Below are 13,755 nucleotides of genomic sequence, written 5' to 3' on the forward strand. Positions count from 1 at the left end.
TGCTTTCCAGTTCCATCCATGCTGTTGCAAATGGTAACAACTCCTTTTTTACTGCAGCATAGTATTCCATTGTGTAGATGTTCCACAGTTTTTTAATCCACTCATCTACTGATGGGCACTTAGGCTGTTTCCAAATCTTAGCTATGGTGAATTGTGCTGCTATGAACATAGGGGTGCATATATCCTTTATAATTGGTGTTTCTAGTTTCTTGGGATATATTTCTAGAAGTGGGATCACTGGGTCAAATGGGAGTTACATTTTTAGTTTTTTGAAGAATATCTATTTTTAATATATATTTATTGTTTTCAGAGAAAGGAAGGGAGAAGAGGAGAGAGCTAGAAACATTGACGAAGAGAGAGAATCATTGATCAGCTGCCTCCTGGGAATCAAGCCTGTAACCCAGGCATGTGCCCTGAAGGGGAATCAAACCATGACTTCCTGCTTCATAGGTTGATGCTCAACCACTGAGTTGCACCAGCCGGGCTGCACTAGATTTCATTTTTTCATATTTTGTTTGATTACCCATCACTGCCCTGGCTTGTGTGGCTCACTTGGTTGGGCATCATCAGGTGCACCAAAAGGTTGCTGGTTTAATTCCTGGTCAAGGCACATGCCTCGGCTGTGGGCTCCATTCTCAGTAGGGGGCATGCAGGAGGCAACTGACTGATGTTCTGCTCTCACATTGATGTTTCTCTCTTCTCCCTTCCTCTCCCTCTAAAATAATCAATAAACTATTCTTAGAAGAAAAAGAAAAAAACTACCCATCACTTGCTTTTTCAGGAAAAAAAAGCTCTTTAATTTTATGTGGAAATTGGCAATATATACTTAAATAAATTATATGGAAATTTAATAAATACTACCACTCAGAAAATATTAAGCATTTCAATCTTATTCACTTGAAATTGTGGGCAGAATTCAGACATTTAAATGACTTCTAGAAAATTTGATCTATTATACCTTTATTAATAGAAGTAAAATTTAACCTACAGATATAAGGTACTGGGAGAAGATATGAAATCATACTGCCAAAGTGTCAGAAATAGGCTGACTGGAAAAATTTTGTTTGCTATTTGAGACTTACATGACATATTTGTAATGAAACTATTTTATTAAACAGAAAGAAGGAACAAGAGATGATTGATTAAGGATAGTAGTTTTTGTTAAATTTTTTTACATAATATTTATCACATGATAATCTTTATATGTTTGAATTTTTAAGTACTCACTCTAAAGCTGTCATTGTTCATTTATTTTTTAGAAAGCTTTTTTTGGGGTATGTATTGATGGCATATGCCTTAACAGATATATGATTTTATTGAAAACCAAATTTTGATGAACTTAAGTGTCTTTTCAATAATACAGAATAGGAAATTAAAAATTCTAGGGGACATTTTTTTCCATTTGATTATATTATTATTATTATTATTATTATTATTATTATTTTTAGCAGATCACATTATTCCCCAAATGCTTTTCTTTTTATGTGGAAATTAAAAAATCTTATGATTTTTCCTGAGACTTGCAGAATAGTTTTCACATGATATTTGAGGTATTAATATACGGATTTATCTGAAGGCAAGTTTGATAAAATGATGTCCTGCTTTTACCTACCCTAATCAACATAGGATAAAATGCAAACTAGCTTGAATTATTTTCCTTTTCTATAAAACTGACACATGTTCTATGTGGAATCTAATGAACAACATAAACTAACAAACAGAAATAGCTACAGAGACATAGAAGCATTGAACAGACTATCCAACCCCAGAGGGAAGGCAGGGGAGGGTGGGCAGGTGGGAAGGATCAACCAATGAACTTGTATGCATATATGCATAACCCATGGACACAGACAATAGGTGGTGAAGGCTTGGAGAGAGGGCAGGGATGGGTGGGAGAGGTCAATGGGGGAAAAAGGGGACGTATGTAATACTTTCAACAATAAAAACAAAAACGACAAAAACTGACACATGTGCAATACAGAAAACTTATGTAATAGAGAAAACTCAATAAAATCACCATATTCCTACCCTTCAGAAATATCCACTTTTAAGCGTTTGGCATATTTTCTTCTGGTTTAAACAGGATTTCAATGAGAGGAACCTTATCAATCTTTGATTAATACCTATAACTGTAAAATTTGTTTCTTTTTAAAAATATTTTTATCGACTTCAGAGAGAAGAAGGGAGAGGGAGAGAGAGATAGAAACATCAGTGATGAGAGAGAATCATAGATTGGCTGCCTCCTGTATGTCCCCTACTGGGGATCAAGCCGGAAACCTGGGCATGTGCCCTGACCAGGAATTGAACCATGACCTCCTGGTTCATGGGTCAACATTCAACCACTGAGCCATACTGGCTGGGCCAAAATACTTATTTTGTTCATCTTTTAAAAAATATATATATTTTATTGATTTTTTACAGAGAGGAAGGGAGAGGGATAGAGAGTTAGAAACATCGATGAGAGAGAAACATCGATCAGCTGCCTCCTGCACACCTCCTACTGGGGATGTGCCCGCAACCAAGGTACATGCCCTTGACTGGAATCGAACCTGGGACCTTTCAGTCAGAAGGCCGACGCTCTATCCACTGAGCCAAACCGGTTAGGGCTTATTCATCTTCTTTATCATACAGCTCATCAACCTACTAGTATATTGTATTCTCAATACATGTTGATAAAATAACTATCTACATTAACATGCTTGAGTGCTGATATGATTCTATGGACATTTTGATAGTATCCTGATAATGATACCTTTGCTTTTGTATTGTAAGTTCCCTTCCTTGGGTTAGCTGGGTGCATGAATTACCTTGTGACCCTGTGAATTTTATGTTCAGTGTATGCTCTATTTGCCTTTGTTTTAGAAAATGTCAGTGGATTGGTCTGTGTTTGGCAGTAATTATAAAGTAACATTTTTTCCCCGTCACAGCTGGGAGTACATGCTCAAGCCATCAGATGACATGCTCCAGTGGTGAATGTATTCCAAAAGAATACATGTGTGACCACGTCAGAGACTGCTCAGATGGAACTGACGAGAAAGACTGCCGTGAGTCCCTTTCCGTCTTTGCACTGTATTTAGTTTCACATTTGTCCCTTTGGCATTTTAAGCAACTTGTTAGATTTGTTGATGGACAGAAATGCCTACAATATGCCTCTTGTTATTGAAATCTCTTGGCAGATTCTTTTGTGGATTAGAGGTGATGTTCTGATAGAAGTCTATTTTTATGAAAACCTTCTGAGTGTGTCCTGCCTTAGTACATAAATTTTCTGTATTTTTTAAATTAAGAAACTTTCAACATTAACATATAATCCTGAAAGGTCATTGAGTACATTGAGTACAAAGGCCCGTTTGGTCAATTATAACTTTTATTACATTACTATGGTAAATCTGTAGGTCAAATGTCTCGTTAATCATTAGTTTTGTGCTCTTATGGACTTTTTTTTTTTTTTCCAGATTGCTTTTGGACAAGTGTTATATTTGGCTTTCCCTAGAATGATAGCATACTATATCAGTTGGTAACTGATCACAACAAGATCAGGCATATAAATCGCAGAATTCTGTGTATAATGTTTAAACATTATAATAACCAAAATAAGAGAGTGCAATCATGGTGCATAAGGCACTACTTACAAACAAGTAAAGCATAATCTGCCTCTCTTGAGGTTTATATAGAACTAGAGGCCTGGTGCATGAAATTTGTGCACTCAGGGGTCCCTCAGTCCGACCTACACCCTCTCGCAGTCCAAGAGCCCTCAGGGGATGTACGACTGCCGTCTTAGGCCCGCTCCCTGCAGTAGGACATCCTTAGCACTGCCGTGGAGGTGGGAAAGACTCCCGCCACCACTGCTGCGCTCGCCAGCCGTGAACTTGGTTCAGGGCTTCTGGCTGAGTGGCGCTTCCCCTGTGGGAGTGCACTGACCACCAGGGGGCAGCTCCTGCATTGAGCGTCTGCCCCCTGGTGATCAGTGCGTGTCATAGAGACTGGTCGTTCTGCCGTTTCTTCTATTTGCATATTAGCCTTTTATTATATAGGATTGTTAGAATACAGAAATATAGGAATTTTTCTACTGTGTCAGTCCTATGTTTCATCAAACTCAGTCTGAAAAGCTCTTAGAAGTCTATCATTTATGAATTTATCCAGAACTTTTTTTCTTTTTATACATTTTCTCTTGACACTTTTTATACATTTCTCTTTTTGGAATATTGCAATTTAGAAGTTTACTATGTGCTTCCATTTTTTTTTTCTCATACTATGGTACTTCCTTTCTTTAGCTCTTAAATTTATGTTTCAAACTTCAAAGAGTTATTATAAAGTCACTATTCAGATCATCAGAAGACAAATTTTATGTACATTAGAAACCTTGACCATAAACTTCTGTTACATGGCTCCATCTAAAGATATAAATTTTAGCCTATTTTCATGGGACTTCTTCTCTATTGTTTGAGAATTTTGATAGAAGAAATACTTATATATATGAAAAGGAGAGGCCTGGATTCAAACAGGCCCAGATTCATGCTGCAGAACACATCATATCACACTACATTTTAAAAAACAATACCTTTCCTCCAATGTTTTGTTCCTTGTATGTTATTTTTCTTTGAGAAGAGTCTATACTATTTGTCTTTGTATCTCCATTTCTTAGCTGAGTTCCTGGCACAGTTCTCTTCGGGTATATTTTCTAATTAAGTGTTCTCTTTTGAAAGAGATTATGTTGCCCCTAGTTTGGGTCTCCCTTCACGTTAGACATTTTGCAGGGAATTTAGACCTTGCAATGGTAATTTTAGAGATGATAGGGTGTTTCTGGATGTCATGAAAGAGCAAGTCTGCGAGTCAAGGACTTTTTGTTAAGCCAACAATAGGTCCTTTATTGAGGCAAGTGAAGAAAATATTTTGGTTAATAATAACGGTAAATCATATAAAGTTATGTGCCATTTAAGGATGGGGATATGTCCTGAGAAATGTGTTGTTAGGTGATTTCGTTGTGTAAACATAATAGAATGTACTTATACAAACCTGCAGTGGTTCTCAAACTTCCTAATGCCGTGACCCTTTAATACAGTTCCTCATGTTGTGGTGACCCCCAACCATAAAATTATTTTCGTTGATACTTTATAACTGTAATTTTGCTATTGTTATGAATCGTAATGTAAATATCTGATATGCAGGATGTATTTTCATTGTTACAAATTGAACATAATTAAAGCATAGTGATTAATCACAAAAACAAAATGTGATTATATATGTGTTTTCCGATGGTCTTAGGCGACCCCTGTGAAAGGTTCGTTCAACCCCCAAAGGGGTCGCGACCCACAGGTTGAGAACCGCTGCCATAGGGTATAGCCTGCTACACATTTAGACTGTGATATAGCTTATTGCTTTTAGGCTACAATCCTGTACAGCACGTTGCTGTACAAACAACACAAGATTAATTCAAGCACAAAAGAAAATAATGCAGTCGAGAGACACAAGGTGTGTGAGGCAGCTGTTTGCGTAACATAACATACTGTTTTACTTACAGCAAAATTTTTTTTAAAGTACTAAGAGTACACTCTAAGATAATGATAGCAGAGTACTATTATAGTACAGAAACTACATAAGCCATTAACATAGTAATTTATTATCATTATCAAGAATTATGTACTGTCCATAATTGTATATACTATACCTTTCTATTACTGGCAGTGCAGTAGGTTTGTTTATACCAGCATTACCACAAACACATGAGTAATGCATTGCACTGTAACTTTAGGATGGCTACAATGTCAGTAGGCGATAGACATTTTTCAGCTCCATCATAATCTCATGAGACCTGTCTTGTATGCGGTCTGTCATTGACCAAAACGTCATTATATGGCACATGACTATATTATATTTTGTAAACTTCATAACATTACATAAATTCCAGTTATTATTAGGTTTCTCAATGAAGACAGCACAGCAGGTATTATTATACTTTATTATGAATAAAGAAACTGAAACTGCGAAGTGTAGCATGTCCTGTTCAAGGTAGTATGATGTGTGGCAGAGCTAGTGCTCAACCCGTCTTCTGGTTCCAAGTCTGGTGATTATTCTTCATGAAGGACCTTTTTCACAGAAGGAGAAGGTTCTATCTTGTGCAAGTTTAAGAGAGAACCAGAGGCCTGTGCCACCAGCCAACAGTCCGTGTCTTTATTCCTTATTTACAAGTGGATAAAAATGAGTGCTTTATTGCAAGTGCAATGGGAATGAAGGAAATGGTACTTCAGGGAAAAGAAAAGGCCGTCGAAACAGATTGTTTGGATTTATTCCATGTGAATAATCTGCATCCAAGTCTAAAGTCACCAGTACAACTGCCTGACGACTTTGCCAATGGAACTTCCGGCAAAAAGCTGGCAGGGTACAGTGTGCAGGCAGCTGTTAGAGAAAGGAATGAAGGAAAGGAAGTGAGTTTTATAAAATATCTGCATAGGAGTTTTTAATCAAGTTTTTGTTTGTATTTTTTTTTTTAAAGCACAAGTAACTGGTGAAAGGAGGATTTGTTAAGGAAAGAGAACCCGATTTATAGCTCATTGTTTCTGGAATTATACAAGTTATGAACCCTTCAGGGTTCGTGGCCCTAAAATGAACCTCACACATGTAAGGGCTTTTACAATGAGGTACTATTTTCTATTCCTCTCTACTTTGTTTATTTATTATGTGTTAGTGATGGAGGAATGTGAAAAAAATCTAACCAATCAGAGGAAATTAAGAAAAGAATCTTCATACTTCCTGGTTAGTGCTTTGATCTCCTGGCCACAGCCAGATTCAAACAGGAAGGAAATGAATGGCCTAGATTGGATAGACGTCTTTAGAAAGTGCCAGTATAGGGGGCAGGATTGACTCATTTTGTTTTCCCTCTTGGAGCTCTTGTGTGAAGTGGGAAAGGGAATTGCTGCTCACCAAGCACCCATTACTGTCTTATGCAATTTTTACATCAGAACTACAAGCCGTATGTGATGGCCATCTCCATTTTAGAGATTGTGAAGATTGTCAAGAAGCAAGGGTAGAGGAGGCGGGACTTTAATGTTAGTCTAAACCCCATGCCGGGGCCCTCAGAATATTTTTCTTTAGTAATGGAAGTTTACAAACTATTTTTGTCTGAAGGTTACTTAACTCTTTTATTATTTTAAAAGTTATTGTTTAAAGCTTATGAAAGATTTTTAACATAATCAAAAGCATGATGAATTATATAATGAACCTCTTTGTACTCATCGTTATTATGTTAATTATCAACTCATGGCTAATTTTGTCTTACCTGTAGCTCTTTCTTCTTTTCCCCTTTATTTTATTTTTTTAAAAAAAATATTTTTATTGATTTTAGAGAGGAAAGGAGGGGGAGAGAGAGAGAGAGAGAGAGAGAGAGAGAAACATCAATGATGATAGAGAACCATTGATTGGCTGCCTCCTGCACGCCCCCTACTGGGGATCGAGCCTGCAACCGAGGTACATGCCCTTGACCAGAATTGAACCCGGGACCCTTCAGTCTGCAGGCCAATGCTCTATCCACTGAGCCAAACCAGCTAGGGCAATTTCCCCCTTTATTTTGAAGCAGTATTTATCTCCAAAATAAAAGGAGTAAAACACAGCCACAATATCACGGTCTACCTAAAAGTTAACAGCTGTTCCTTAAAATAATCAGATAACCAGTTAATACTTTAAATTTCTCAATGATTTTGTTATTATAGTGCAATTGTTTAAATCCGAATCCAAATAAAATCTGTTAGAGTTAGTTGCTGTCTTAAAATTTGTAAGTTTCCCTCCCATTTTTGTTTTTTACTCCTTGCAATTTATTTGTTAATGAAACCAAGTCAGTTGTCCTGGAGTTTTCCACAGTCTGGGTTTTGTTCATTGTATCCCTTGATGTCATTTAACATGCTCTTCTGTCCTCTGTATTTTTTGGAAGTTGGTAGCTAGATCTGGAGCAAGGGTTCTTGACCTTGGCACTAATGACATGTGGGGCCAGATAATTCTTTATTGTGGGGAGCTGTCTAGTGCATTATTGAAAGTCTAACAGTATCTCTGGCTTCTACACTAGAAGCCAGCATTAACCCCCAAACCAAAATGTCTCCAGACAACGCCAAATATTCTCTAACGCAAAATGTCCTTCCTTTCCTTGCTCTAGGTCAGAACAGTGCTAGTGTAGAGGCTTGCACAGATGAGCAAGGATTTCTTTTCATGTGTGTGTGCAACATACTTTATATATAAGGCATACATTTCCAATAGTAGTGACGTTAGCAGCCATTGCTGATCTTTGTTGAGATCCATTAGTCATGGAGGTACTTGTTATTTTTAATTTATTGATTGATTTTCAAAAATATATTTTTACTGATTTCAGAGAGGAAGGGAGAGGGAGAGAGAGATAGAAACATTAATGATGAGAGAGAATTGTTGATCGGCTGCCTCCTGCATGGCCCCTACTGGGGACTGAGCCCGCACCCCTGGCATGTGCCCTTGACTGAAATCAAACCCGGGACCCTTCAGTTTGCAAGCCGATGCTCTATCCAGTGAGCCAAACCAGTTTTTAAGAGAGAGAGAGAGAGAGAGAGAGAGAGAGAGAGAAGTAGAAGGAGAAAGGGAAAGAAAGAAAGAGGAGAGAGAGAAAGAAAGAGGAGAGAGAGAGAGAATGAGAAACATCAATTTGTTGCTCCACTTATTTATGCATTCATTGTTATTTCTTGTATGTGCCCCGATCAGGGATTGATCCTGCATCCTTGATATATTGGGACCATTCTCTAACCAACTGAACTACCTGGCCAGGGCCTATTTAACTATTTTAGGTGCCACTTCAATTATATAGCAGCTATTTATTAGTAGTTTGAAATTAGAATGTTCCTACATGGTCAAGGATTAAATGAGGCTTGGCTAGAAATCATTTTGTGAGATATAACACTTTTTTCTGTTGTTTCTGCAGTCATGATGTATAGGAATCAATACTTGAGGACAAAATTAGATTGGCTTATGAATATAATTTATATTTTTCTATTTCTCAGAAATAGGTTTTCTATAGGAATGGGTCTTAATACATTATTAGTAAGCACCTAGAAACCACTTAAATATAGTAATGGATATTAGAAAAGCTCCAAAGAAGGACTGATTCTTTACCCCAATTATTTGAAAGGATCAGGAAGCTTGCTTCTGTAGTGGATAGTCATGCCTGTCAGGTCAAACCCCTAGGTTATAGTCCCCACCCTCTCAAGCTTATAAGATCAAATCATAGAGTTCCAAGACAGAGCACCTTGTGTCCATTCCAGGCATTCCTTTTACAGAACAAAGAATGGTGTGTACGAGTCCTCCCGGGGAGGCAGGGAGAGGGGAGGTAAGAGAATGGGTGAGATGGTGAGGAAGGCGAGGGTATTAAGCTCCCAATAAAAAGATTATCCTTGAAATAAATTTGGTTGTAGTATAAATGTTTCTTGTTGTGTTTGGTCTTTTTGTCTGCTATATTTTTGGTTATTTGTTTGAGAACTATTTCTGAATATATATAATCTGTGAAACAGGCTAAAGCTCATTTTCCCCTAAGTTATTTTACTCTTCCGTCTGGCCATCTGTAAAATGGTACCTGCTATTAAACAAATTCTCAATTAAAAAAAATTTTTTTTAAGGAACAGAGAGATTCAAACTGCAGTCCGCTTACTTCTAATGGGATTAGCGTCAAGGAAAACCATTCAAGCAGAGTCTAAGATAAACATCAGAACAATGCAGCAATTATGGGTCATTCAATTAATATATTTCAGTGACTTAAGGTTGCTCAAAAATAGTACAATTTCCCCCTTTTAAGTAAATAGATTATTTTGCTTTTATCAAGTACCATACTAGAATGAGTTTGGTGTAAAACTATTGCTAATTATCATTGGTTTGTAGCACTTCTCTTTTGTTACTTAGGAATGCCAAAGAAAGGGTAAAATCCCTGCTACAATGAAGGCTTTCTTGCTGCTAATCAGCAGTATTTGGTCTGCCTGCAACTGGGGCTGCTTTGTCCCTGAAGTTTTATTTCTATTGACTTTCTGTTCTTTAGAATTTAAACATTTTTCCTTTATATATCTAACTGCTGAAACTCTACCCAGGGGAACAGTTGGGAGGGGAATAGAGAGGATGGTTAAAGTCACTCTGCGGACTGTGACGGTTTGTGAAAAACATATTTGTTCTTCAAACTCAGTTCCACATGTAAGCAAGCTGCCCAGCGAGTCCTGCTCTTACTATCCTCTCTCTACCCGAGGTGAGAAAGCAGAAGTAGAGACTGACCCCATCTTACATATCACATCACAGATGTACCTTTTTAACATTCTTACAGTTGAGATAGGATTCAGAGCCCTGACACCTTGAAGAAAGAGAAGAAGTTCGACTGAGTCTCCATCATTCAAGCACATTATAAATATCTCCCACCTAAGATCTCTCTCAGCTATTGCCCAATTTCTCCGCTCCCTTCTCCAACAAGGTTACATAGGGTTGTCTTTAATCAGTCTCCATTTCCTCTCCTCCTTTCCTTCTTGAATTCACTGAAAACAGTCCTTCATCTCCACTGGTCTCCTGAAAACATTCTCGTCAATGCCACCGTTGACCTTCATTTTGCTAAATCTTATGGTTCTTGTTCACATATCACCTTATCAGAGAGCTACTCCTCACTGTCACTCTTTATCATTCTACCCTGCTATCTTTCCATAAATGTAAGTTCCAAGTAAAATATAAGTTCTGAGAGTAGGGACTTTATTCATCCTTTTATCTCTAGCACCTAGTATTCCTATAGGTATGCAATAGTTATTCATTGAATGAAATATATATATATATTTTTTAAATATATATTTTATTGATTTTTCACAGAGAGGAAGGGAGAGGGATAGAGAGTTAGAAACATCGATCAGCTGCCTCCTGCACACCCTTGACTGGAGATGTGCCCGCAACCAAGGTACATGCCCTTGGCCGGAATCGAACCTGGGACCTTTCAGTCCGCAGGCCGATGCTCTATCTACTGAGCCAAACCGGTTAGGGCGAAATATATTTTTTTAAAAAAGCTGTGGGACTTTCTACTTCACCTGTCAGGCACATTCCTAGTTTAGGTCTAAGATCAGGTCAGTGTGGATAGAGACCAGAATGAGATTTGGGACTTAACACTCAGTTCAAGGAGAGCAGAGCAAGGAAAACTAGATAACCTAATGTTTCCATTTTTGACTTCAGTTTCCTGAAAGCTGCTCAGACTAAACTTGATGTCAGTCCAATCTGCTATCCCTCCGGATGAGTATATTTGCTTTCTTTTTCCAAGACATTGAATGGCTGTTTCCTTTTTATAAATCTTATTCTGTATATGCTTTTTATTGAAAACAACTTCAAATTATTGTGAGGAAGAAGCAGGAAATGCCTCTCTGTTGTTCTCTTATATATTGCTGCATTCCATAGGTACCAGTCTGTGATGGTAGTCACATCAGGGGCTTGAAATTGGGGCTGGCATGGAGGTGGGCGGATAGGAGAGGAGGGTGAGTCTCCTGAGGTTTTGTGGTCTGTTTTTTTTTTTTTTTTAATTGACTTTCTTTTTTGTCCTGGTACTTCCTAGCCCAGGGTTTCCTGGAATTCCTAAATTATACCCGATTGAAGTCGTTAGAATATGCCATAACTTGTTGAAATCTAGAATTGGCCTCACTTCTCCAGATTTCCCAAGGTGGAATGGGAAACTGAATGGAAGAAAGAAAAACTTTCCCCCTTGGGTTACTTCTCTTTCTTTTCATATTATTTTTTGAAGATTTTCTATTTACTTTCATTCAATTTCATTCTTCTGTAATTTTTTGCTTCTTTCTATTACTTTGAAGCTTATTAGCAGTAGTTCTATCTATTGTAGGAACATGCATTGTGGAGCCAGATTGCCTCCAGACTGAGTTCTGGTTCTCCAAGTTACCACTTGTATGACCTTTTTCAAATTACATAACCTCTCTGTGCCTCAGAGAGGCACATGTATGAAATCTATGAAATATAAATCTATAAAATGGGAGTAATAATAGTATCAACCTCATAGGGTTGTTATGGACTGAGATGAGTTCATACATATTGAGTAGTTCTATGGCACATAATGTTCAGTATATGCTGTTGATTATTATTATTATTGTTAGTGCTTATTTAACTTTGTGGGTAGTACTTGCAACTAAGTACTGGTGACAAAACTAGTAAACTTTTTCTGGCAAATCATTACTTTAGATTAGCCTGCCTAGTAACTTACAAATGATGATTCGAGAACCTTGAAAAGTCCTAGGTGTCTGGGCAGAGGTTGTATCAGTAACTTCTTGTTTTCCTTTAAATCTTGGAGTAAGTTTCATAATCTACCTTGAAGGTGCCTTCTCTTTCTTTATAATCATTTTATCTTCCTTTCTATGTTCTTTTTGGCCATTTTGTCAAGTTCTGACAATAGAATGTATTTACAGCCTTCCTGTCAAGATAATAAAGAGTAGTGCCTAATATTTGCATCTTACTTTGCTGTGAATGATTTCCATTCTGGGAGTTCTGGGAGGTCCTCAAACCACATCTTCCTCCTTGGTTGTATAAACAGAACTATATAGCATGGAACTTTCTTGCTTCAAACCAAATCCTTAGCAGAGAAAAAATTTAAAAATCTTAAAGTGCAGATGTCCTTTGTATATTTAGGAGCAACTTCCAATTTGGGGGGAACATACCTGTACATGTGTCATTTTGAATTTGGAGGAAGTAAGGAAGGGAGACGGCAAAGGTGGTGTGAGCAAGGGTGGTGTGAGCAAGGGTGTGCCAGGGTGTCCTCGCATTTTTGTGTCAGGTAAACTTAAGAGGTCTGGGGCTTAGTTAATAGTTACTTGTCAATTTTTCCATTAAGTCAAAACATATGATGAAATTTCCCTGGTGTTCTTGTATATCAACTCCCCTCTTATTGTACTTGTCCTTAAAATCCTGCAGGACATTTAAGCTACATGATGTCATTGCTCCATAGAAGAAACTTTATAAGGCTAGACTCAGACAAGCAAATAAACCAAAAAATAAGATTTTAGATATCCCCCAATCCCAAAGTTATGTGACTTGTTGTTTCCTGGGGTAGATTGAAACTCATTAACATCTTTAGCAATAAAAATCTTTAAGGAGGAATCAGTTCATTTCTTACTTTGCTCAGTGTGAACAATTTGGACTTGTCCCCCTCTGTGCGGGTCTCCAAAGGGAGAAGTACCTTGGAAAAGAGATTTCCAAATATTTTCAGTGTTGAATGGAGTCAGGTAGCTCTGTGCAGTCTTTCCTATATGCCTTCAGTTAACTATGCACAGAAGAGACCAGAAGGTGGGCAGGGGTTGAGGCAGGTCCTAAGCTGACTGAGGGAGATTCGTTATCAGCAAGGATGGAGACAAGAAAGCTGTTTGTTCCTCATTCCGAGTGTCAAACTACTGACCTCTGACCATCACCATTCTCTCCCTGATGACATCAAGCTGGCCTGTTGTTTGTTGGGGGGAGGATGAGCCATGTCAGCAAACTTTTAGTCGTGTCAGTGGATGCTGTTTTAGTTCTTCCCTTTTCAGTTTAATGGTAGTGATTCCTGAAAAGCAGGATGGGGAGAACAAGAGATCTGCCTAGCATATTTATCCCAGATCCTTCATATCTACAATAATCGCTTTAAGAGCTAGTTACAATCCAAGCCCAAATAAATTTCCCTCCTGACAGATATCTTATCTATTGCAAAGAGCTGAATTTTCTGAGATTCCTCTCCTGCTTGCTGCTGCCCTTAAAAGGGTAGATAACATA

General features: G+C 37.8%; 1 protein-coding gene across 1 annotated transcript in view; it reads left to right on the plus strand.

The window, feature by feature from the left end:
* Window positions 1-13,755, plus strand: part of LRP2 (LDL receptor related protein 2) — a 194,145-nt gene that overhangs the window by 43,269 nt on the left and 137,121 nt on the right. Inside the window, 1 exon segment of the mRNA XM_023743536.1 lies at window positions 2,928-3,044. Coding sequence (XP_023599304.1) covers window positions 2,928-3,044 — 117 coding nt within the window.

This window comes from Myotis lucifugus, unplaced genomic scaffold (genome assembly GCF_000147115.1).
Source record: "Myotis lucifugus unplaced genomic scaffold, Myoluc2.0 scaffold_5, whole genome shotgun sequence".
NCBI classification, from domain to species: domain Eukaryota; kingdom Metazoa; phylum Chordata; class Mammalia; order Chiroptera; family Vespertilionidae; genus Myotis; species Myotis lucifugus.